The sequence below is a fragment of the Neltuma alba genome, unplaced genomic scaffold, assembly GCF_004799145.2.
Source record: "Neltuma alba isolate B1F8T4 unplaced genomic scaffold, ASM479914v2 tig00010929_pilon, whole genome shotgun sequence".
NCBI classification, from domain to species: domain Eukaryota; kingdom Viridiplantae; phylum Streptophyta; class Magnoliopsida; order Fabales; family Fabaceae; genus Neltuma; species Neltuma alba.
In genome coordinates, this window is record NW_021635704.1 from 382,049 (window position 1) to 403,637 (window position 21,589).

Sequence of the window (21,589 nt, forward strand, 5' to 3'; positions counted from 1 at the left end):
TTTTTATTTTAGTCTTAAATATAAGATTCCAATCCACTTTATCTTTCATATTCATCCATTTTTTTCCCAAAATAGTCCTTATAATAATAATAATAATTCTAACCAATACACTTGATTAGTAAAGATATTTTTAGTAAAGACAACATATATTTATTATAAATAACTAACATAATTAATTTTTTTAATCTACTCAAATCAGTCAACTAACTCTTATATTAATGACTGGAGATAGTATTTATGAATGATTGTTTGTTGGTTATTACTTTCCTTATCATATAAGTTGATTTGAACATGATTACACTATGCATTAGCTTACTCAAACACTACTCGTGATTTTTTCTTGAAAATCTATATAGTTAATATGACATCCTTGTTGCTTATCAGAAAACATGATATATTACCTCCAGTCATACTACAAACGATGTCTTATAATTAGGATCGGAGATAATACTTGTTAACACAATTGTTAGAATATTCTCAATTACACAGAATCTAAAAGCTAAAAATCTTGAACCTCACTTATAATCCCAATTCTTCCTTCCAATATGAAATTCAGTTATTTTCTAACTCACTTAATCCATTTGGAACATTTATTAAACATCAAGTCTTGCAATCGATAAATCACTATCCCCAAATTCTTCAATTTACGTTTCGACCCATCATGCACATATGTGAAATTCAACCTTATGTATCAAACTAAACTAATTAAACTTTAATTGCTTGCTTGAATTTACAATTTCATTTGTTACAATGGATCTTTTAAAATTAAAATATTGTGGTATCTTATTTCTCATAAGAAAAGTAGTGTTGTATTGTAACTATTTCTTTAGCACGTATTTATTTGTATTTATAACCACCGATGCATCTCATGAATTACTCTTGCAAAAGAAAAATATAATTATTAAAAGTAACTCTAGTAAGTAGTAGTATCTTAAACAAAACATTTTGGACTTTTTAAAATTTTGAGATTATTTTAAAAAACTCAGCCATTACTTCTGCAAAGTTATACATGTAATGTTACAGTCATGAATGGTTGTTTCTTCATTGTTACTTCCCTTGCCATGCAAGTTGAATCGAATATAGTTAGCCAGCTTGCGTATTTGCTTGCTCAAACACAACTTCTGATTTTTTCTTGGTCAAACCATGATCAATGTAAATCTATATAATTAACATGTATCTCAATTACATAAAATCTATGAGCTAAAAGTCTTAAAATCTCACTTATAGTTCCCAATTCTTCCTTCCAATATGAAATTCGATTATTTTCTAACTCAATTAATCCACTTGGAAACATTTATTAATCATCAAATCCTACAATTAATATGTTACAATTCCCAACTTCCTCAATGTAGGGTTCAGCCACTATGCACATATGTGAAATTCCACCTTTTATAACAAACTAAACTGATTAAATTTTAATTCAACCTCAATTAAATTTTGATTGCTTGTTTGAATTTACAATTTCATTTGTTGCGACGGATTTCTTTTTTAAAAAAATCAAAATATCATGACATCTTATTTCTCACGAGAAAAATAGGATTCTATCGTAAGTGTTTCTTTTAACACGTATTTATTTGCATTTATGGCCGCCGATGCATCTCATAAATTACTCTTGCAAAAGAAAAACAGAATTATTGAAAGTAACTCTAGTAGCTCCAAAAGATACTTTGAACTCCTTTAATTTTATAGGCTTGACCATTACTTCTGGAGTCTTATATATATGTGTGTGTGTGTGTGTGTCTATATATGAATAATTGTTCACTTATTGTTACTTTGCTCGTCATGGATTCCATGCTGCTTCAAATGAAAGATATGCCTTCCAATCCAGAAGATGGCGAGTCTTATCTCCCACCCTTCATTGTTGAGGAGATCAATTCTGGGGTTATTCATCTTAGAAAGAAAAAACAACTTTGCTATGCAGCTGTTGTTGCTGGTTATGGCAGCGTCAAAGCTCAACCTCATGCCAATTCTCTTCATAAGTCATCTCCCAATAATCAGGTTTATAATTGAATGGCCCCACATTCACTTCCAAGTACAAGAAATCATAAGTGCGCTATTAATGTTTGATTAGTGTTTTTAATTTTCTCTTTTGCTCCAAGCATTTTTCTTCTTATGCAGAATCATTTATTGTAACAGGTTTGTGAAGAAAAAAAGGCAGAGCAAGTTTTGCCAATGGAACAAAAGCTAACATGGGCACAAATTGTTAAGAGAGAAGTTAATAGTCCTCCCAAAAGCAACATGCGTGTGCCTCCACAATCAAGTTCAAGTTCAAGCATGCCTTCTAGGAAGTCTCAGGGGGTGAAAGGGAAGATCGCATCTCCTAATAAGCAAGTCATCCACCCCAAGTCTGCAAAGAAAATGAGTAAGTTAATACTTAATTCTTCATATAAACAAGTCATTAATTATTGTTATAACATTTGGTTTTAGTTATTGTTTCTTAATTAAACAGTTGCGCACCCCTATTCACTACTACCTCCGATGTTTAACATAACAGCTAGTTTGACTTTCAGTTTGGTCCTAAATATAAGACCCCAATTTACTTTATCTCTCATATTTATCTTTTTTTTTAAAGTAGTCATTGTTGAAGTTGTATATGTTAAATATTCAATTAAGTTGTAGTTTTTACTAGTACATGATTAATTAGGATATTTTAAGGAAGACAACATCTAATTATTACAAATAATTAACTCAATAAATTTCTTTAATCTATTTATATTGGTTAACTAGCTCTTATTTCACTTGCAAGAACCTGTCTCGTGTTGATCCGTATGGAATATGCTTCTATGTGTTTTTCCATTGAGCATGTTTTTCGGGAAAAAAGTTGCTTTTGTGGAAACGTGGTTTTTCCGTTTTTGCTATCTTGAGGATGACAACAAACGTGTGCCGATATGCTAACAAAACTTTCTTGTTGCATAGGAGTTCAGGGGAGACGTGTCACAGGAACCTTTATTTATTTTCAGTTTCACCAAGCTTTTGCGCTGCTTTTTTTTTTTCCCCTATGCCCAAAAGGAAAAGGAACTAACTACAATAACCGAACCCATGTTGGGCCATGCGGGTGTTGGGCCTGTTGGGTTTGAGACGTGTTAACAATTAAAAAGGAGAAGCAATAGGATTGAGTCAAGCTAGAGTAGTTAATCCCTCACAATGTGATAAATTAAGAGATTAGTTCCTCACAACAACATAACGAATCAAGATTCGAATCCCTATTGAGAGAGATACTCATATTTAGTGCCTGATAGTGTCTTAAATATGATTACTTCTAATAAGAGGATACCTATATTTAGCACAAAAAAAAAGAGATTCTAGTCTCCGTCAGGAGAGGTGCCTATATTTAGTACCTTATAGTACTTTAAATAAGATTATCTTTAATAGAAGGTACGTAAAAAAAATTAAAGGGAAAAGTACAGTGGATCTTGGGCTTTTTTATTTAAGATATATTTAAAGGACCATTAGTTCCACGTTATATCACTTCATTAATTATCTGCCCATTTTTTCTTATTTGCCCACCGTCCCTCTCACTCTCTCTCCTTCTCTATGAATAAAGATATTTTCAAAAACAAAATGCATTTTTACTTTTTACAAATTTTAAGCAACTTTTTTTTTAATCTATCTGATTCAATTATCTATATCTTATAAATATACATGACCAAATGAAGTATAAATTAAATAAATTTTGTTGCTTGTGTAACTTCAACTTATATATTTCATGATTTCTGTTGTCCTAGTTCCTATTTATTTTTTCAAAAGCATGGTTTGTTTGGTATGACTATCCTTGATCACTTTTGTTTGTGTGTGGTTATATTATTGGTAAATATTTCACCATTCTTCATTTTTGTGATGATGTAGTCTAACACCCTATAAGAAATCATTACTTCCTTTCCTCCTTCAAGTTATTGAACATCCTTTTCTTTTTTATGTACCTAACAGCTTCAGAAGAAAAAAACATGTTGCCCCAATTGCAAACAAAAAGAAATTTTCAACAAACATGTTTTCTGGGAAAAATCTGCTGCTGATTTTCCTTCTTTTTCTAGGTGGGAAGAAGAAGTAGATAGAGAAGGCAGTGGGAAAACAAGCATCACTGCTGGTTCATTATCACTGAGGAGTGGACCCATATATTAATTATTGATATGTGTTAATGCAGTGATGTATTATGAAACTATAAATTTTATGGAATAATAGTATCAGCTTATTCTAAGAATTTATGACCCTTCTTTGGTTTCCACCCCCCCGCCGGGGGCCCCCCCTCAAGTTCTAATCAATACATGAGCATGTTTTGCAAGCACAAAAAAGTCGATACCTATAATTTAGTCATTTAAAATAGGAAAAACTGCAATAAGATCTCACCACAGAAAATTAAATACATAAAAGTCTCTTAAAATATCAAATTATTCTAAAATTTTAAAGGATCTCGTTGCAATAAATTTGTCAATGAAAACTTAAAAAAAAAAAAACAACTTGATAATTAAACAAATGAATTTTTTTGTAATAAGGTTTTTTAAGATTTCAGAATAATTTAATGATTTCAAGAGATTTTTTGTGTTTAATTCTTTTGATTGGGACTCTGTTGCAATTTTTCCTTTAAAATATGAGTCACTAATCACCCAAATGTATTGGGTTTTGAACTAATCACTTCCAAATTGAGTTGAAGACGAAGATTGCCAAATCAAAACTCTGCATGAAGCAACTGATTGATTTTCCTTTAGCAGAGTGAATTCAATTGCATTAGCATTTCACGAATTTTATTAAAATAAGCAAGGTGGCAGCTATGTACGAAAATAAATAAATAAGAGTGGAAGACATTAGACCGGAAAACACCCTGTCAAAGGCAACACAGGAAGCAATGTCTACCAAAACCCAAAGAGGCGAAGAAGGAAGAAGAAGCAATCAAAACTTGTTGAGTGTGGGCCATCACCATCATCATCACCGTTGCGAATAGTCAATTACAGAACAATCCAATTCAAAAACGCTACCCACAACCTTTCGGTCTTCTTGCTCTTCTTCTCTCAACTTCTGTTTGAGGATTCTGCCTGAACAAAACATAGCACAAGGAGCAGAAAATGAGAATGGCAATGCAGGGTGTTGATCCACTCAGTGAAAAAGCAGCCATGATGAAAGAGTCGCTCCAGAAGAGCCAGACTATCACAGACAAGGTGGTTACCATTCTGGGTTCCTTTGACCACCGTCTCTCCGCCCTTGAAACCGCCATGCGCCCAACCCAGGTTTTTATCTTTCCTCCTTTTTTTCATTTTGTTTTTGTTCCTCATGCTTCATGTTTGTTTGTTTCTCGAGAAAATGTTGCGAAAATCTGGTAACCGCACCCGGCTTAAATTCAAGTTCAGTATTTTACTTATCGAGGGGGAATTTTACTTAATCTCCTGGGTTTTCGTTTTCGTTTGTTTTTAAAGCAACTATAGAACGGATCCGATGTTTTGGTGTAGTTTCTGTTCTGTTCTTACGTTATTGTTCACTGCTGGATCCTCTATTGTGTTTGTATGTTGCAGATTAGAACGCATTCTATCCGGAAAGCTCATGAAAATATTGATAGGACCTTGAAGGCTGCAGAAGTGATATTGGCTCACTTCGATCAATATCGGCAGGTTGATATCGTGGCTCGCATTTCATTATACTAGCTTGTATGCTTAATGCTTACTGTCTGAGATTCTGAGCCAGTCTGTGATTTGTTTCTCGCCTGATTGCTTCCTTGAACTTGTTACTAGGTATTGATAAATAAAAGTTCAAATTACCTTTAGGGAACAAGGTGCCTGACCGATTGAGGGTGAAACAATACATAAACAGATAATCCATCTGTTTGAGTCATACTTTTTTCTACCTTAGGCAGGTTTAAAAGAATAAAAAGGAGGATCTTTTACAGCTTACATAGAGTGGAGTTTGAATCTCTGTTTTGTCCTTCGTCATTTGCACGTTTTCAAATCTTATGTTGCAATTTTTTTCTTTTGCTGCAAAGTGCTTCTCTATTCTTGTGCATTGTTTTATTTCATGTGTAATTTTGATGTCGTTATGCTTGTTTGAGACTTACATGGTATATTTACATTTTAAACTTTTGCTCTTAAAAGGTAGGATCTTCGCAGCCTCAACCCTATCTTTTTAGCCTCTTTTTGATCTTGGGTGAGTTCTGAACCTGTTCTCTGATTGCAAATTACTTTGGAAAACCCTATAATTTTTTGGTTTTCTGTGTATTTGGCTTGGTTCTAGGTTTTTGAATGAAGGTATGTGCTTGTACCAAATTGTGTCTGGTTTTTTTCCTTCATAACGAAAGAACCTAACATCCGTCTTATCACCCCAACGACTTTATTTCTAAAATTTTACTCTTTATTAGTTTCCCTTATTCCACTTATGTTCTCCTTCCACAAATCTTTTTTTTTTTTGGTTTGACTAAGAGGGAATTTGCACTCTTTCTTTTGTTATGGATACCTATCCATGCCACACCCTCTATGATTTTTGGGTGAAATATATTTTATTATCCTGTGATTGGATTTTTTTTTTAAGAAAAAAACTCTGAACTCTTTTTTTTTTTTTTCCTTTTGGGTCTTATTTTTTTGTTTTTGGTTTGGCTAAGAAGGAGTTTGTGACATTTCTTTTGTCATAGATACCTTTCTATGCCAGGGTGTTTTCTTAGGTTCCCTTGTGATTTGGACTTTTTTCTTTTCACTTTGCTACCCTGTGGTTTAAAAGTTGACATTTTGTCGTCTTGAGGTTTACTAATGTTATGCAGTATTAACTTATACTTTAAATTCATGAATGATCAAATGGAACTTCCCAAATTTGACACATTTTCTAAATTTCATCTAAAAAACGCGGTTTGAAGAACTTAGGGGTGTTTGATTGAATGGTTAGGCAGGAATTTGATGTTTTTGGCCAAGAATTTAGAGAGTGTGGGGCCTGGTTGGGAAGAGAGGAGTTATAGATTTTGAGATGGAATAGGAGAGATTTGAAGGAATTAGGAAATTTAGGGTGCCAGTTGGATAGATAGGGATGAAATATTGGGGATGAGGTTAGAATTATGGGACTGTGGGACTCAAGTGGAAAGAGATGGATTGGGAATTTTGAGACAGAATTAACAGTAATATGGGAATTGTATAGGATTTGAGGACGAGAGAAGAAATTGGAGAGAAAGGGGTTAACAATTATGGGATGAAATTGAGAGGGATTTGAGCAAACAAATATAAAATATAAGAAATTGTAGGAGGCTGCATATCTTGGGCTTTGTGCAATTGCGGAGGACCCATTCTAGTTTAGATAGGGTTTGGGGATTTCCATTTGATGTTTGCAGAGTTAAAGCAATAGAGTAGTGCTGTGCTAATGGAGCAAACCGAAGATAGTAAAATGTTAGTTGTCGAAGCATGAGATAGCAATGTGTAAATGGCCTAAACCACAAGATATTAAATTGCATTTGACCCTACTCTTGTATCATCATCAATGTAGTTTTTTCATCTAATGCATTGCTGATTCTAACTCTCTGTGTGTGTGTGTGTTCTTCAAAAGGTACACACAAATATAAAATATTAAAATCTGTTTTTTTCATTTGCATGTTTTATTGTTGTTAAATATTGTGATTGATCAAATCTGCAGGCGGAGACAAAAATACTTAAAGGGCCACATGAAAACTTGGAGAACTATCTTGAAGCAATTGAAAGACTGAGAAGCAACATTCAGTTTTTTGGTAGTAAAAAGGGCTTTAAGAGTAGTGATGGTGTTGTCAACCATGCCAATACTTTGCTAGCTAAAGCTATTTCTAAACTAGAAGATGAGTTTAAGCAGCTATTATCATCTTACAGGTTTTTATTTCTGTGCTTAATGCTGTTGATCTTCTTTTGTCTTCATGATGCGAGTTTGACCTTTCCTCCTATTCTCTTGTCAAAATGGATACTTACTAATGCACATGTTTCTTGCTGATATGCGGAAAGCTCTATTTGAGCATGTTACTTTTACTCATAGTGTCATTTGTGTTATTACAGCAAACCTGTGGAGCCTGAACGCCTCTTTGATTGCCTTCCAAACTCAATGCGACCTTCCTCTTTATCACCAGGGCGTGAGGGTGATTCTAATGGCAAGAATCCCTCTTCAAATAATCCATCTGACCCACTAAACAATGATACTGAATCTGTTGTCTATACACCTCCTGCTCTTATACCGCCAAGGATTTTGCCTCTGTTACATGATTTAGCCCTGCAAATGGTACAAGCTGGGAACCAACAGCAGTTGCTCAAAATATACAGGTAAACTACTTGCTTGCTTGACGGCGTCATTGCCGAAGGAAAAGTTGAAGCTGCTTTACTGGGAATTCTACATTTCTAAGACTGCAATATACCTAGTGAACAAGAAGCTAATTTTTATTATTAAAACTTCTACCAAGATGAAGGCTTGCGCTACTCAGACTCTGCAGTTTCTTTTTTCTTTTTCCTGGTGAAACAAGGGGCCAAAAAGCCCTTCTATTTCCTTGAGCATAACATAAGTGTATAGCCTCAATATAATTTTGCTTTTGGCATCTAGTCTTGGTGTAGCCTTTCTTAGAGTTGCTTTGCGGTTGTAAACTTGTTGCATGTTGTGATTTTTAATTATGAAAATTGAGGTTCAAGAGGGATGTAATGTCACTGAGCATGATAAGAAATATAATTTTATTTTAAACGAGAAATATTCTTAGTTGTGCAAAGGCAACTCTTAGGTGTCATGATGAAGCCAACATGTGAAGGGTGCAGCAGCATTTGCTGCCATACTTAACCCAAAAAGAAAGTTCGATTTTCATTCTGCTTACATATTTGTGATCGATTATATATATCTCTTCCTCACTGAGTTGGATGCAGTATATATTCAGACTTGTTCATTTGTAGATCAGTGCATTCTTCACGATGCTGAGATCAGATGATTTAGCCTTGGCTTGGATTCATTTTAATTGTGAGGAAATGAATGTAAGATTAGAATATTGATGGTAAAGAGTTTCTGTTTGTGAGGAATAAAAATTTTAATTGTGAGGAAAAGTTATTCTGCAAAAATTAATTGTTGCAATTCTTCAAAACATGAAACTTCATAAGGGGATTTTGGCTTATTACAATCATTTGTAACTTCTATCGTCTCCAGGTTTTCTAAGTATCAATTAGGAAAAAAGAGTTCTTGTGAACTACTGATTCAAGCCAATCAACCACCCATTTATGTCCTCATATGTTCTCAGTGGACAAGGGGACAATACACTAAAAATATGTGCATACAGGAAATGTGTGTGTGTGTGTTCACAAACTCATGCAGACAGCCTCACCTGTCTATGAATTGTAGGCTTTATATCAGCTGCTTATGATGACTTGTTTAATGGGACCAATATAAATTATATTAATTTTGCTATGATTGCCAGGATAATCTGAATCATTACTTTGTGCAGGGAAACCCGTTCTACTGTTCTGGAAGAAAGCCTTCATAAACTGGGAGTTGAGAAACTCAGCAAAGATGATGTTCAAAAGCTACAATGGGAGATCTTGGAGGCCAAAATTGGAAACTGGATTCATTTCATGCGTATTGCTGTAAGTTGTTTATGGATTTTTTTTTTTTGGGGCTATCGACTTGCTTTTGGATTTAGTTCTGTGGTCTTGTGTATTTTCATTCACATATGTGGTTATGCTTTGTTGCTGGTGGATCTAGTTGTGTGGTTTTATGTATTTTCGTTCAAATATGTGGTTATGCTTGAACAGGTCAAATTGTTGTTTGCTGGTGAGCGGAAAGTTTGTGATCAAATTTTTGAAGGCTTTGATTCACTTAGTGATCAATGCTTTGCTGAAGTGACAACAAGCAGTGTCTCTATGCTACTTAGCTTTGGAGAAGCAATTGCCAGAAGCAAGAGATCACCAGAAAAATTATTTGTGCTTTTGGACATGTATGAAATAATGCAAGAGCTGAATTCAGAGGTACTGGCTTTTGAAATTCAAATTCATGCAGGATGCTGCTATCTCGCTGATGATATGGGGATTAATTTTATTGGATCAGTTTGTCAGCCTTTCTTTCTTTCTTTCTTTTTTTTCTTTTAACGTTCAATACAACAAACATTCCTTGGTCAACATGACGCTTTCTATATCTCTTGACATGTTATGGATTGGACTGGTAGCTTATTTATAGTTGCCTCTTTAGATGAAGTGTCTTTGGCCTTATTTATTAGGTTTTGCGGGAAAGAATTTCCAAATTTTCTGTGTCTCCCTCCTTGGTTGGCTAAGAGTAGGAAATGACCTTTAACTAATTTTGGTGTTTCAAACATATCCAGTTATAGGCTAGATAGACAGTCGTGTATTTATTCTGTGAATGTTGAATTTAAATGTTATTCAAACTGGAGGATTTATCATGATTGCTGAGTTCCATAGGATTTATCTATTGATATGAAAGTACTAGCTCTTTTGAGCTAGCACATTCATATGAATATTATTAATTACTTGCATATATTTATGATAAGTTAAATCGTCATAATTTTCTCTTATTATTGGATTGAGTCCGTTGTTAGATTTGTTTCTATTATACTTAATTCATTTTGTGGTAGTTATATTTTACCATGGTGGTATGACGTCACTATTTCCCTTTGGGCAAAGATGTGATATATTTGGCGTTTTGAAATAATGCAAGGCTGATTTAGGTGGCTGTATCATTAGATGAACGAGAAGCATATTTAAATGGCATTACAACCTTATTGTCAACTTGTTTATCTGTCTCTTTGTAGATCCATACGCTCTTCAAAGGTAAAGCTTGCACTGAAATGAAAGAAGCAGCATTGGGTTTGACAAAACGTCTGGCACAAACAGCACAGGATACCTTTGGGGATTTTGAAGAAGCAGTTGAGAAAGATGCTACAAAAACTGCTGTTTCAGATGGAACTGTGCATCCATTGACAAGCTACGTAATTAACTATGTGAAGTTTTTATTTGAGTAAGTTCATTTGAGCTGCCTGAAGATCCGAGTTCTCTTGACTGAATTATCTTTGTCATTCCTAGCATTTTATGTTGTCTTCTCTGATTATGAAGCTGTTATTCATTATTGATTTGGCATGCAACCCATGCATATTTAATATGTAGTTTTATTAGTTACTTATTTTACATCTATTTTCATCCAAACTGTTGGAAATCACATTTAATTTGTGATTATTCTAAGGCTTTGGTGCCTTTATTTTTCCCTTTTGTCTACTGGTAAATGGGCCATGATATCTGGGCATTTTGTGCGCAAAAGCTTCATAAGAATCTCATGGGCTTTTGTTGGTTGATAGGCTGAGGTCAAATCCTGTTTTCTCCTCAAGTAGTGTCCTCCTTTTTGAGTCCTTATGTTCGTGTTTGTTTACTCTTAGGGCTTATTGACGATTTTCTATGGTTCTGTCAATTGCAACCTTCGTGTTTAACATGACAAAGTTCAGAGTGAAATTCTTCACAAACCTTTTTTTTCCCCGGGTCAAAGTTTTCAGTTGTGCTGGGACTATACAATGGATTTACATCCACCTGGCCTCAATAACGAAAACCGTTTCTGTTGTAATGCTTTTTAAGTGTACCCTACGCTGTGGGAGTATTTTACATACTTTTTGTTTTTTTGGGTGATAATATTTTACATACTTTTGATTGTTTATAGTTATTGCCTCGTTCAACTTTATATATCTTTAGGTATCTAACCCACATAAAATCCCCTAATTTGCAGCTATCGGTCTACCTTGAAGCAACTATTCCAAGAATTTGAAGGTGGAGATGCTACGTCACAGCTTGGATCAGTAACAATGCGAATAATGCAAGCTTTACAAAACAATTTAGAGGCAAAGTCAAAGCAGTATAGAGATCAGGCTTTAACACATCTATTTCTCATGAATAATATTCATTATATTGTCAGATCAGTACGGAGGTATGTCATTCACATGTGGTTGCCATACTTTGAAGCATGTGGGAGTTTTCTTGGATCCTTAAATTTTCTGTTCATCTTGGGTCTATTTAGGTCTGAAGCCAAGGATTTGTTGGGTGATGATTGGGTACAGCGACATAGGAGAATTGTGCAGCAGAATGCGAACTTATACAAAAGAATTGCTTGGGCCAAGGTATTGTTCTGTTTATTAACGCGGTAGTGGTGTAGTGCACAACATTTCTGAAGTCGCTATATTTGAAGTTTCTTTCTGATCACCTGAGTTGTATCGTTATTTGTTAGAATTCATTGAGTAGAACAACTAAGGTAAAGAAGGAAGAAAAATAGACCATCCATTAATAAACTTGTTTTGGAATTGTGGTGCAGTAGAATCAAATGCTGAAATGTCTTGCACATATTTGATGGTTATGCATAAGAGCCATTTTATGTCTCTTTTGGAAATTGCTTTGTCTGTTTCCCTCATTTTGTGCTTGTAGTTTGATCTCTTTGTGGGATGTCATCTTTATTGATCTATACTTGAGAGGGAGCAATGCTGTGTCTGAATTTGGCTCTTTTCCCTTTGCAGATTCTTCAGTGCCTCTCTATTTCGGGCCTCACCTCATCTGGTGGGGGTGGCAGCACCGGAGGTGGAGATGCAGGAAGCAGTAGTGGTGCTTCAAGAGCGATTGTTAAAGACAGGTAGGCTTTAAATTTTCTATTTCGTGTAAAGTTTCTTTTTACATGTCTTTTGACATCTCAATTTAAATTGTGCTCTCAGGTTTAAGACGTTCAATATTATGTTTGAGGAGCTTCATCAGAAACAATCTCAATGGGCTGTTCCTGATACAGAGTTGCGAGAATCTCTTAGGCTTGCTGTTGCTGAAGTCTTGTTGCCAGCATATCGATCATTTGTGAAGCGTTTTGGGTGAGTCCTCTCTCTCTCTCTCTCTCTCTCTAGAAATCCTCATTCAGGGTGAAACCCCTTACCAGCTTAGTGTATCTAGGATTTTACTAAATACTCTAAAGAGGAATGGAGTCCAATTTGTATAGGACGAAGAATCTAATTATAAGAATTTAAATTTAGATCCTCTACTCACACCTAATCCTACCAATAAGATAGTGAACAGCCATTTTAGTCTAAAAGTACAGTAACCATTAAGTTGCCCCTGAGCATGATTTAATCTTCCCTATATTTGTGTCAATTAGTTGGTGGTCCCGAGTTTAAGAATAGAGCCATACTATTCACATTTTTAGAGAATTTATATTTTATATTAGTATTGATGTTTGTGCTTCTCAGCTTCCTTTTGATGCATATATGAGAACATTGTTACAGGCCTTTGGTGGAGAATGGAAAGAATCCTCAGAAGTACATAAAATACACAGCAGAAGATCTAGAGCGAATGTTGGGCGAGTTTTTTGAAGGGAAAAGTGTGAATGAGATGAGGCGATAAAGCTGAGCCTGCCCAATAATTTGATAAGGTGGGCCTGTTCAGCTTGTTCTTGATGATGTAGTAAAGGTTGATGCCCTTGTGGGTACAGTCTCGTTTCAGTGGAAGTTCATAAGGAACCAGGCAAAGATGCTGAAGATCAAGTTTTTGTATGTAGGAATTGTCACCAAATACTCAAATATCAGTTTGAATGCCTGTTCTGTATTGCCTGTATAGTTCATTTTTAGTCCTACGTGAGATCATAGATTTCCTGGTATATGCCGCCTGATATCATGGCTGAGGATTAAGATTCAGGATTCTTTGAAACTTAGGGTCCATTTGGTATGAACAAAATGGAGGGAAGGAGAGAGGGAAAATTTTAATAGGCTCGATTTGAAAATTGAAGATGTGGGGTTAAGAGCTTTTGATTAATTTTTTTTTTTTTTTACATTTTATCTATCAAAATTGTATAACCACATTTTTTTAATTTTTTAAATCGAGCTTATTAAAATTTTTTTCTCTCAATTCCCTTCCCTCTAATTCCCTCATACTAAATATAGGGTTGGTGAATAACGTGATGGCAGTGAGGAGATTAAAATTTGATCTTTTCTAGGATAATTTAAATCTATTGTGATGTAAAATTATTTTCAGCCTCCTGGGGGAGCTCATTTTCAGTACTTTTGCAATATTCAGGCACTTTTGTCTTTTGTATGTTATGTAATCCAATTATCTTGTGCATAGCTACGTAATTTAGTCTTACATTGTGCTTGAGTTTGATCCTTTTTAATTTTAATGAAGAGCTTGATCAATTTTAAGCCAGAATGGTTGCGTTTTAGCACTATATATTGGGAGTTCGACTTTCAACTTACACACACACACACACACAAACAAATTTATATAACCTAGTTAGCAGCTTATTATTTGCCTTCAATACCTGAGAAAGATTAGTATAACTTTTTCCATTGCACTTTATTCTTTGGCGGGGAAAAAAAGGAGTTTCATGTGAGGAAAACCGTGGAAAAAGATTCATTAACAAATTTAATTGGGAAGAAGGGCCTGATCCAAAATCTAATTTTCATCTTTCATATTCTATATTTTAGCTTATGTGATTCTGCACTTTTTTTTTCGTGTTTTGCAATCGTGGATTTTTTGTCCTAATTAAATCAAGGCATAGGCCTTTTCCCCCAAATTTCCCTTTCATATACGAATTATTAGATGTACAATTTTTTGTATTAAAATTTCATGAAATAAAAAGGATTCAATTAGTCGTTTTGTGGCCATGTTCCCTTTGCAGTTGGAAAATTGGGGCAAATATTCCAAGTACTATCATTGCCAGCCACATATAAATCCATTTTTTTTCAAGTTCAAACAAAATATTCAGAGAAAGCCAACTTTTTATCAGAATCCCTCTGCAATTGGAAACACAGACCTGAGAGGTTAGCTGCTAAGTGTCAACATTAATTATTAACTTTATAAAAACTTGTAATGAGAAGGATTTTAGGTGGATTTTGTCTCTTCCCATACCTAATAGCTGGTAGACTATCAAGCGTCACAATAACTTCAGGATTATAAGATAATTTATTATAATTATAAATTCTTTTATACCAATTATTTTATGACTTTCTCGTACTTCGAAATTTGGTTTTAAAATAAATGGATGCCCATTTGGAGAGATTAAGAATTTAAGTATTTTAGTTTTGCTTCACGAATCATTTTGGAGAAGAGACTTTTTTCAAGGAATCAATTTATTTTTTTAAAAATAAATAATAAATTAAAAATTCTTTAAAATACTGAATCGATGTTAATGTTTATGAAATATATTATTTATTAATGTATATATAAAATATAATGTTATATTTATTTGAAAAGTGAAATCGAAATAAGGTACTTGTTTTAACTTCTGAAACCATAAAAATTAAGAGGGGGAGCAGAACAAGATCAATTGATGATGTGCTTATAATTGGAAGATGAAAATCAAACTTGTATCAATATACTCTTCTGTTTTTTATTGTAAGACTTAATTAATTAGTTTGAGTAGAGTAATGATGTCAATTAAATTAGTTAATATATATTTTTTCAAAATATCCCAATTATTTTTCTTAATTCCTTTCATCCTTCTATTTGATTGTTGTTGATGGAATATCAATAGGGTTAATTTAAAAAAATTGGTAAACATATAAAATAGGTCTTAATATAAAATCAATATCAACTCTCAAATTAGGTCCTAAATTAATAACAGGAGGAATATATTACTCATTTCTTTCCTTAATATAAGAGCTAGTTAAGGGGTTAAATTTGATCATAAATATAAGATCTTAATTTATTGTCTCTTTTTGTTTTCTTCAAAATATCTTTATTGATTGTAAGGAATTCTCAGGAAGGGATAATTTCAATCAATTAATGCGCATAATTAAGGAGGATGATTTGGGAAACCAACATACTTTATTAACAAATAATTAGCTTAACTAATTTTTTTAATATCCTTAAATTAATTATTTAGTTTTTATATTAAAAAAATGGGAGGCAGTAATACCAAGAGTATTTGGCAGTATTAATGGAAGAGGTTATCAGCATGTTTGGATCTCGAATGAGGACAGCAGATGTGCCTGGAAAAATGGCAACCGTGGCGTTTTGGGCAATAAGCTAATTCGCGCATGTTTTGCAGAGTGTTCTTTTTTTCAAAAGAACTTCTAAGCCTCATCGCACATTGGGTTTGAAGCTAAATTTTGGTGCGCTATGAAGAAATATTGGTTCACAACATGGAGAGAGAAAAACAAGCAGTGATAAAAAGGCAAAATAGGACCTACTTTGGATTATTTATTTAGAGAATTAAAGTATATCCAGTACCCTGAAATTTTTTTTAAAGAATATTTGACACCTTAAAATATTTAGTGATGTATATAGTATCCTAAAGTATTATTCTAGATGCATCTAACATCCTAAAATATTGTTTAGTATAATTTTTTCTTTAGCAATTTAAGGTATTGGACGCACTACAAAATAATTTAAAATCTTGAATGCACCTAAAAAAATATTTTAAGGTGCTGAATACACCTTAATATAACTTAATTAGGATGTTAGACATACTTAAAAAAATATTTTAGAATGCTGGATGTATTACTAAATACTTTTAGTTACATTAAATATATCTAATTAAGTGTTTTTCTAGTATTTATAATTTTTTTCTTATAATACATTAACTTTTTTTTATTTTTATACTTTTAATTTTAATATTTCTTTCAAATTTATGAAATTATATATATTATTTATATGTATAATAAAGTTTGTATCTTTTTTAGTCATTTTTTTTTCGCTCATCTAAACAAGTTTTAATTTGTCAAACTGATTTTTTTTAAAAATCAATTCAAATATAAATCACATCATGTTATTGATTTTTGTTTTAATTGACTTTTACAAAGTCAATTTTCTCACCGCTAATCTAAACATACCTCATGTCTATTTAGATATATAATTTTATGGTTTTAAATCTGTATCAATGTAAAAGGTATCTTTAAAATAACTGTTCGACTCAATTCAATAATACTTAAATATGATCTAGTAATACTGAGATAGTCATATATAAAAATAAAGAATTGATGGAAATTAAAGTAGAAAAAATTGGTGGGTGAGAATACAAGATATATAATAGGCCATATCAGTCTTGATGAATTCAACCGAGAATCCTCAAAAATCTCAAAACCATTAGAGTAATGGCAGGATAAACTAGACAGAATTTGATGTGGGAGATCACAGATCCCTAGATTGTAGAGTAGCATGATGATGATGATGAAAGAGTTGGTAATTATTTGAAAGGATATATGAATGATGCAATATTTATATATATATATTCATGAATCATAATTCCATCAATCATTCAAGGAAGGCATTATTATTTATTTATATTTTTGGTGCCATGCTATGTGCTATGCTTATGCTATGTTTGGTTCCTCCATTCAGCACCTCGAGACTAGAAAAAAGAAAGAAAGCCCTGTCCATTCAAAGAGACAAACAGTCCTCTCCCTCTTTTTCCTCGTTCTTTGCAGAATAATCTCCTTTTCCCCTCCACTTTCTCTTTTTCTCTTTTCCGTCTTTTCGTTTTTTTCAGCTTATTCTTAACAAAAGCCATTATTCCCTTCCTTGTGTTCAAACCTTGTTTCTTTCCCTTTGTTATTTTATACTTCCCTCCCCCACTTTAGATTATCCTCTCCCCTTTACACAATTATATATGAATACACTATGCTACACTACACTCTTCTCTCTCTCTCTCTCTCTCTGTGAGAGAGAGAAAGAGAGAGAGAGAGAGAGAAAGATAAAAGTTGTATCCATCCATCACATGCCATCCACTTTCTCATACAAAGCCAAAATTTCCCTCACTTGCAAGAAAAGCACAAATCCCACATCAAATCTCTCCCTTGCAGACACCTCTCTCTCAACTTAAGCCTCCTATAAACCTCCACGAACTCCTCTCTTCCCAGACTAGCTAATAATTAAGCTATCTATATCACTCACTCTTCTTCTTTCTCCCCTTGTCATCAATATTCATGCAAGTTCTCGTTCATCTCTAATACTTCTGTTAGTTTCAGTCTCTTATTGTGTATACACATATCTATCTCTCGTCCTCAATATCTGTTTGGCTTCCAATCATCAAATCTCTCTCTCGATCCCTCTCTCTTGTTGCACGTACATGTTCTTGCTGTTGCAGAAGCAAACTAACAAGAAAAGCAAAACTAATCACCTATCTTGCTTCTGCTCTCTTGTTCTGCATCTTTTTGTGAGCCGTTCTTGTTGTAAGTAGATTCACAACTCGTCGAAGAAGAAGAAGATGAGGGCAGGGATTTGCAGCATCCAGCTTCAGGCTCTCACACCGGAGGCAGCAAATGTTGTGAAGCAAGCTGTGAGTCTAGCCACAAGGCGTGGCCACGCACAAGTGACTCCTCTCCACGTGGCAAGCGCCATGCTTGCCACGTCCACTGGTCTTCTCCGAAGAGCTTGTTTACAATGTCACTCTCACCCTCTCCAATGTAAGGCCTTAGAGCTTTGCTTCAACGTTGCCCTCAATCGCCTGCCTGCGTCCACACCCAGTCCTCTCTTGGGACCTCACTATGGCAGCCATTGTAATTCCAGTAACACCCCTTCTCTTTCTAATGCCCTGGTGGCTGCTTTCAAAAGGGCCCAGTCTCACCAGCGACGTGGCTCCATTGAGACTCAAAACCAGCCCATTCTTTCCCTCAAGATTGAAGTAGAACAGCTTGTTATCTCAATTTTAGATGACCCCAGTGTTAGTAGGGTCATGAGAGAAGCTGGTTTCTCAAGTACACTCGTGAAATCCAAGGTGGAACAATCTGTTTCAGTTGAGGTTTCCTCTCATCAGCAACAAAACACAACAGTTAAGTCTAAACCTCCTCCTCAAGTTGTCGGTCACTTTGAAGGGTCATTAGTTTTAAAGCCTATCAAGAGCGACAACGATCATAACAACAACATTAATAACCACGATGATGTTGAAACTGTGGCCAGTGAAGTTTTGAACAGGAGAAGGAATGTGATTGTTGTGAGTGAAAATGTGGGCAGTGCTGAGGGGTTAGCAAGAGGAGTGATGGAAAGGATTGGGAATGTTGTCCAAGTTGTGAGTATTCCTCTTGTGTCTTTCAGAAACATAAGGAAGGAGGAAGTGGAAAGGAAGATTCTAGAACTAAGGTGTCTTCTGAAGAGCTATATAGGTAGAGGGGTTGTTTTGTATTTGGGTGATTTGAAATGGTTGTTCGAATTCTGGGAAAGCCATTGTTGTATTAACCAGCAAGAAATGATGATGATGAAGTCTTACTGCTCAGTGGAGCACATGGTTATGGAGGTGAAGAGGTTGGTTAGTGCAAATAATATTGGTGGGGAGATGAGTGGTAGGGTATGCCTTATGGGGATTTCAACCTTCAAAACATACATCAAGTCTAAGACTAATTGTAAACCTTCATTAGAGACTCTTTGGGAGCTTTATCCCTTCACAGTTCCTGTTCCCAGCCTCAGCTTGAGCTTAAACATTCAAAGGTGCGTAATTCATTAATACTTATCACTTTTTAACATGTTTTGTTTGTGGGTACGTAGTGGAACTTACTTTAATTTGTTTAATTTTTTTTTGCTTCAGAGATTTGGAAGCTCATCAAGATGGATGTTATGAAGATGAAGGTGCAAGAGAAGTGAGAAAGAATCTAACTTGTTGCAGAGATTGCTCTATGAGTTTTGAGAGAGAAGCTCAAAGCATCATTAACTCTAGCAGATTAGCCAAGAAAGAGTCATCCGCTACTACCACGTCTATCTCTTCTACCTCACGTTTACCAACCTGGCTCCAAAATTGCAAGGAAGAACAAAGATACCATCCATTGGATGATCAGGTAATTTCATGTCAATGTTTCTTTTTCCCCCCCTTTGTGTCACTATCAAAAGAGTCAGCCTTAGCGCAACGGTAAAGTTGCATATGGTCTGAAGGTCATAAGTTCAAATCTATACACATCTATCCTTCCCAGACCTCCCCTGATGGGGACCTTGTGTAGTGGGCCACCTTTTTTCCCATGTATCTGTATATATATAATATAAAATCTATAGAAAACTGCACTATTCATAAGTCGTGAAGAATTCGGCTTGGGCTTTACTGTAAAACTTTGTGAGCAACTAGTTATGTTTGTTTGATAATGGAGCAGGACAATGAGAGGCTGAGGGAAGTGTGCAAGAAATGGAACTCCTTTTGCAGTACGGTTCACAGGCACAGTTGCAACAACATACAGTTACTTTCTGAAGCAAACGAAGGCGCAGGAGGAGCAGCAAAATCAGAATGCGAGCTGTACACATCAGACGACGTCGTTTGCTACGAAAGCAGCAACTTAATAATGTTCATGCCAGACAATAACAACAAGAAGCCAGATCTTCTCTCAAACCCAAACTCCAGCCCCAACTCAGCTTCTTCAAGTGAAGCCATGGATGGCCTGGACAGCACCCACATGTTCAAAGAGCTTAACGACGAGAATCTCAGGATTCTCTGTGATGCCTTGGACAAAAAGGTATCTTCTCAACGTAAACACGTTGTTCATGAGATTTCAAGCACTGTGCTTCGTTGCAGATCAGGAATATCGTCGAGAGAACATAGGAAAAAGAGACAGGACACGTGGATGCTGTTTCTGGGCGGTGGTGATTGTAATGAAGAGAAAGAGAATGTCTCAAGAGAGTTAGCTAAGACAGTGTTTGGTTCGTACACCAGCTTTATCACCATTAATGGTTCTGCCAGCTGCTCTTTCTCCTCAGATGAGAAGATGAAGAAGAGAAAAAGAACAATTGATGATGATGACGATGAGAGGAGTAACTGTCTGCAGAGATTTGGAGAAGCATTGAATGAAAACCCTCATAGGGTGTTCCTCATGGAGGATTTGGATGAAGCTGACGATGAAGTTTCTAGAAAGGGGATTAAGGAAGCAATTGAAAGGGGAAGTGTGAGACTTAATGGTGAGTTGATTCCTCTGAAGGATGCCATTGTCATTCTGAGCTGTGAAAGAACCTGTGATTCTTCTTCTCATCGTCCGGAGAAGAAGATCAAAGATGAAAGTCTGTGTTTGGATTTGAACATAGCCATTGATGATCATGGAGATTGCAGCAGAACTGGGATTCTAGAACTCCTTGATAAGCAGATTATTTTTAACACACAAGGAACTCTGATAGGATCAGATCAGCAAAATTAATGTTAATGTTTAATTAATTTGATGATACTTTTTCTTCTTTGTTTTCCTCCCCTTTTTTTTGTGTTAAGTTGTATTGATTTCAAGTTACTGATGATCTTGGTAGGGGAAAGAAAGACTTGAAATGCAAGTTGTTATATCAAATATAGATTTTAATTAGGGATATGCCATTGTGGATAAGTTTATGTATTGTGATCTTATTCTGAATGTAATATATATGTTGCGCCTGCAATTTAAATACCCATATTTTCTGGGATTTTGTCCTTTTTTTTTCCCCAAGGAACATAAGTTAATTAGCATGTGATGTACATGAACTTTAATAATATCATTGAGTTCTAACCAAGTTATATAAGTGACAAGAATATATATATATATATATATATATAAACTTCAAAATAATGGTCCATATATATATTCCTCATCACCAAAAACAAATAAGGGCCCTTATTTTATAATATCATGGCCATTTCTCCAGTCTGCGTCGTCGAAGAATTTTTTGCCCAAAATAATTTTAAACGTACGTACGTACACTTTCTTCCACTTGGATTTATTTAAGATATTATTATTAAAAGTTTTCTGCAAATGAAC

At 34.7% G+C, this 21,589-nt stretch overlaps 2 protein-coding genes across 2 annotated transcripts; both read left to right on the forward strand.

The window, feature by feature from the left end:
* Window positions 1-4,809: 4,809 nt before the first annotated feature.
* On the forward strand, window positions 4,810-13,520 carry LOC114760072 (exocyst complex component EXO70A1). Its single transcript, XM_028949323.1, has 12 exons — window positions 4,810-5,219; window positions 5,502-5,597; window positions 7,591-7,796; window positions 7,977-8,237; window positions 9,392-9,530; window positions 9,699-9,911; window positions 10,709-10,914; window positions 11,668-11,865; window positions 11,956-12,055; window positions 12,446-12,558; window positions 12,638-12,784; window positions 13,193-13,520. The coding sequence occupies exons 1-12, from the start codon at window positions 5,058-5,060 to the stop codon at window positions 13,308-13,310; spliced, it is 1,959 nt and encodes a 652-aa protein (XP_028805156.1). The 5' UTR covers window positions 4,810-5,057; the 3' UTR covers window positions 13,311-13,520.
* Window positions 13,521-17,719: 4,199 nt separating this feature from the next.
* On the forward strand, window positions 17,720-21,267 carry LOC114760035 (protein SMAX1-LIKE 3-like). The gene is made up of 3 exons (XM_028949280.1): window positions 17,720-19,325; window positions 19,423-19,669; window positions 19,976-21,267. The coding sequence occupies exons 1-3, from the start codon at window positions 18,109-18,111 to the stop codon at window positions 21,002-21,004; spliced, it is 2,493 nt and encodes an 830-aa protein (XP_028805113.1). The 5' UTR covers window positions 17,720-18,108; the 3' UTR covers window positions 21,005-21,267.
* Window positions 21,268-21,589: the final 322 nt, after the last annotated feature.

Bases quoted from the DNA above. Each gene is read 5' to 3' on its own strand.
- LOC114760035 (XM_028949280.1), top strand. From the start codon at position 18,109: ATGAGGGCAGGGATTTGCAGCATCCAGCTTCAGGCTCTCACACCGGAG. The intron at 19,326-19,422 runs GTGCGTAATTCA...TTTTTGCTTCAG, and splicing joins TTGAGCTTAAACATTCAAAG to AGATTTGGAAGCTCATCAAG. The intron at 19,670-19,975 runs GTAATTTCATGT...ATAATGGAGCAG, and splicing joins ACCATCCATTGGATGATCAG to GACAATGAGAGGCTGAGGGA.
- LOC114760072 (XM_028949323.1), top strand. From the start codon at position 5,058: ATGAGAATGGCAATGCAGGGTGTTGATCCACTCAGTGAAAAAGCAGCC. The intron at 9,531-9,698 runs GTAAGTTGTTTA...ATGCTTGAACAG, and splicing joins TTCATTTCATGCGTATTGCT to GTCAAATTGTTGTTTGCTGG. The intron at 12,056-12,445 runs GTATTGTTCTGT...TTCCCTTTGCAG, and splicing joins AAAGAATTGCTTGGGCCAAG to ATTCTTCAGTGCCTCTCTAT.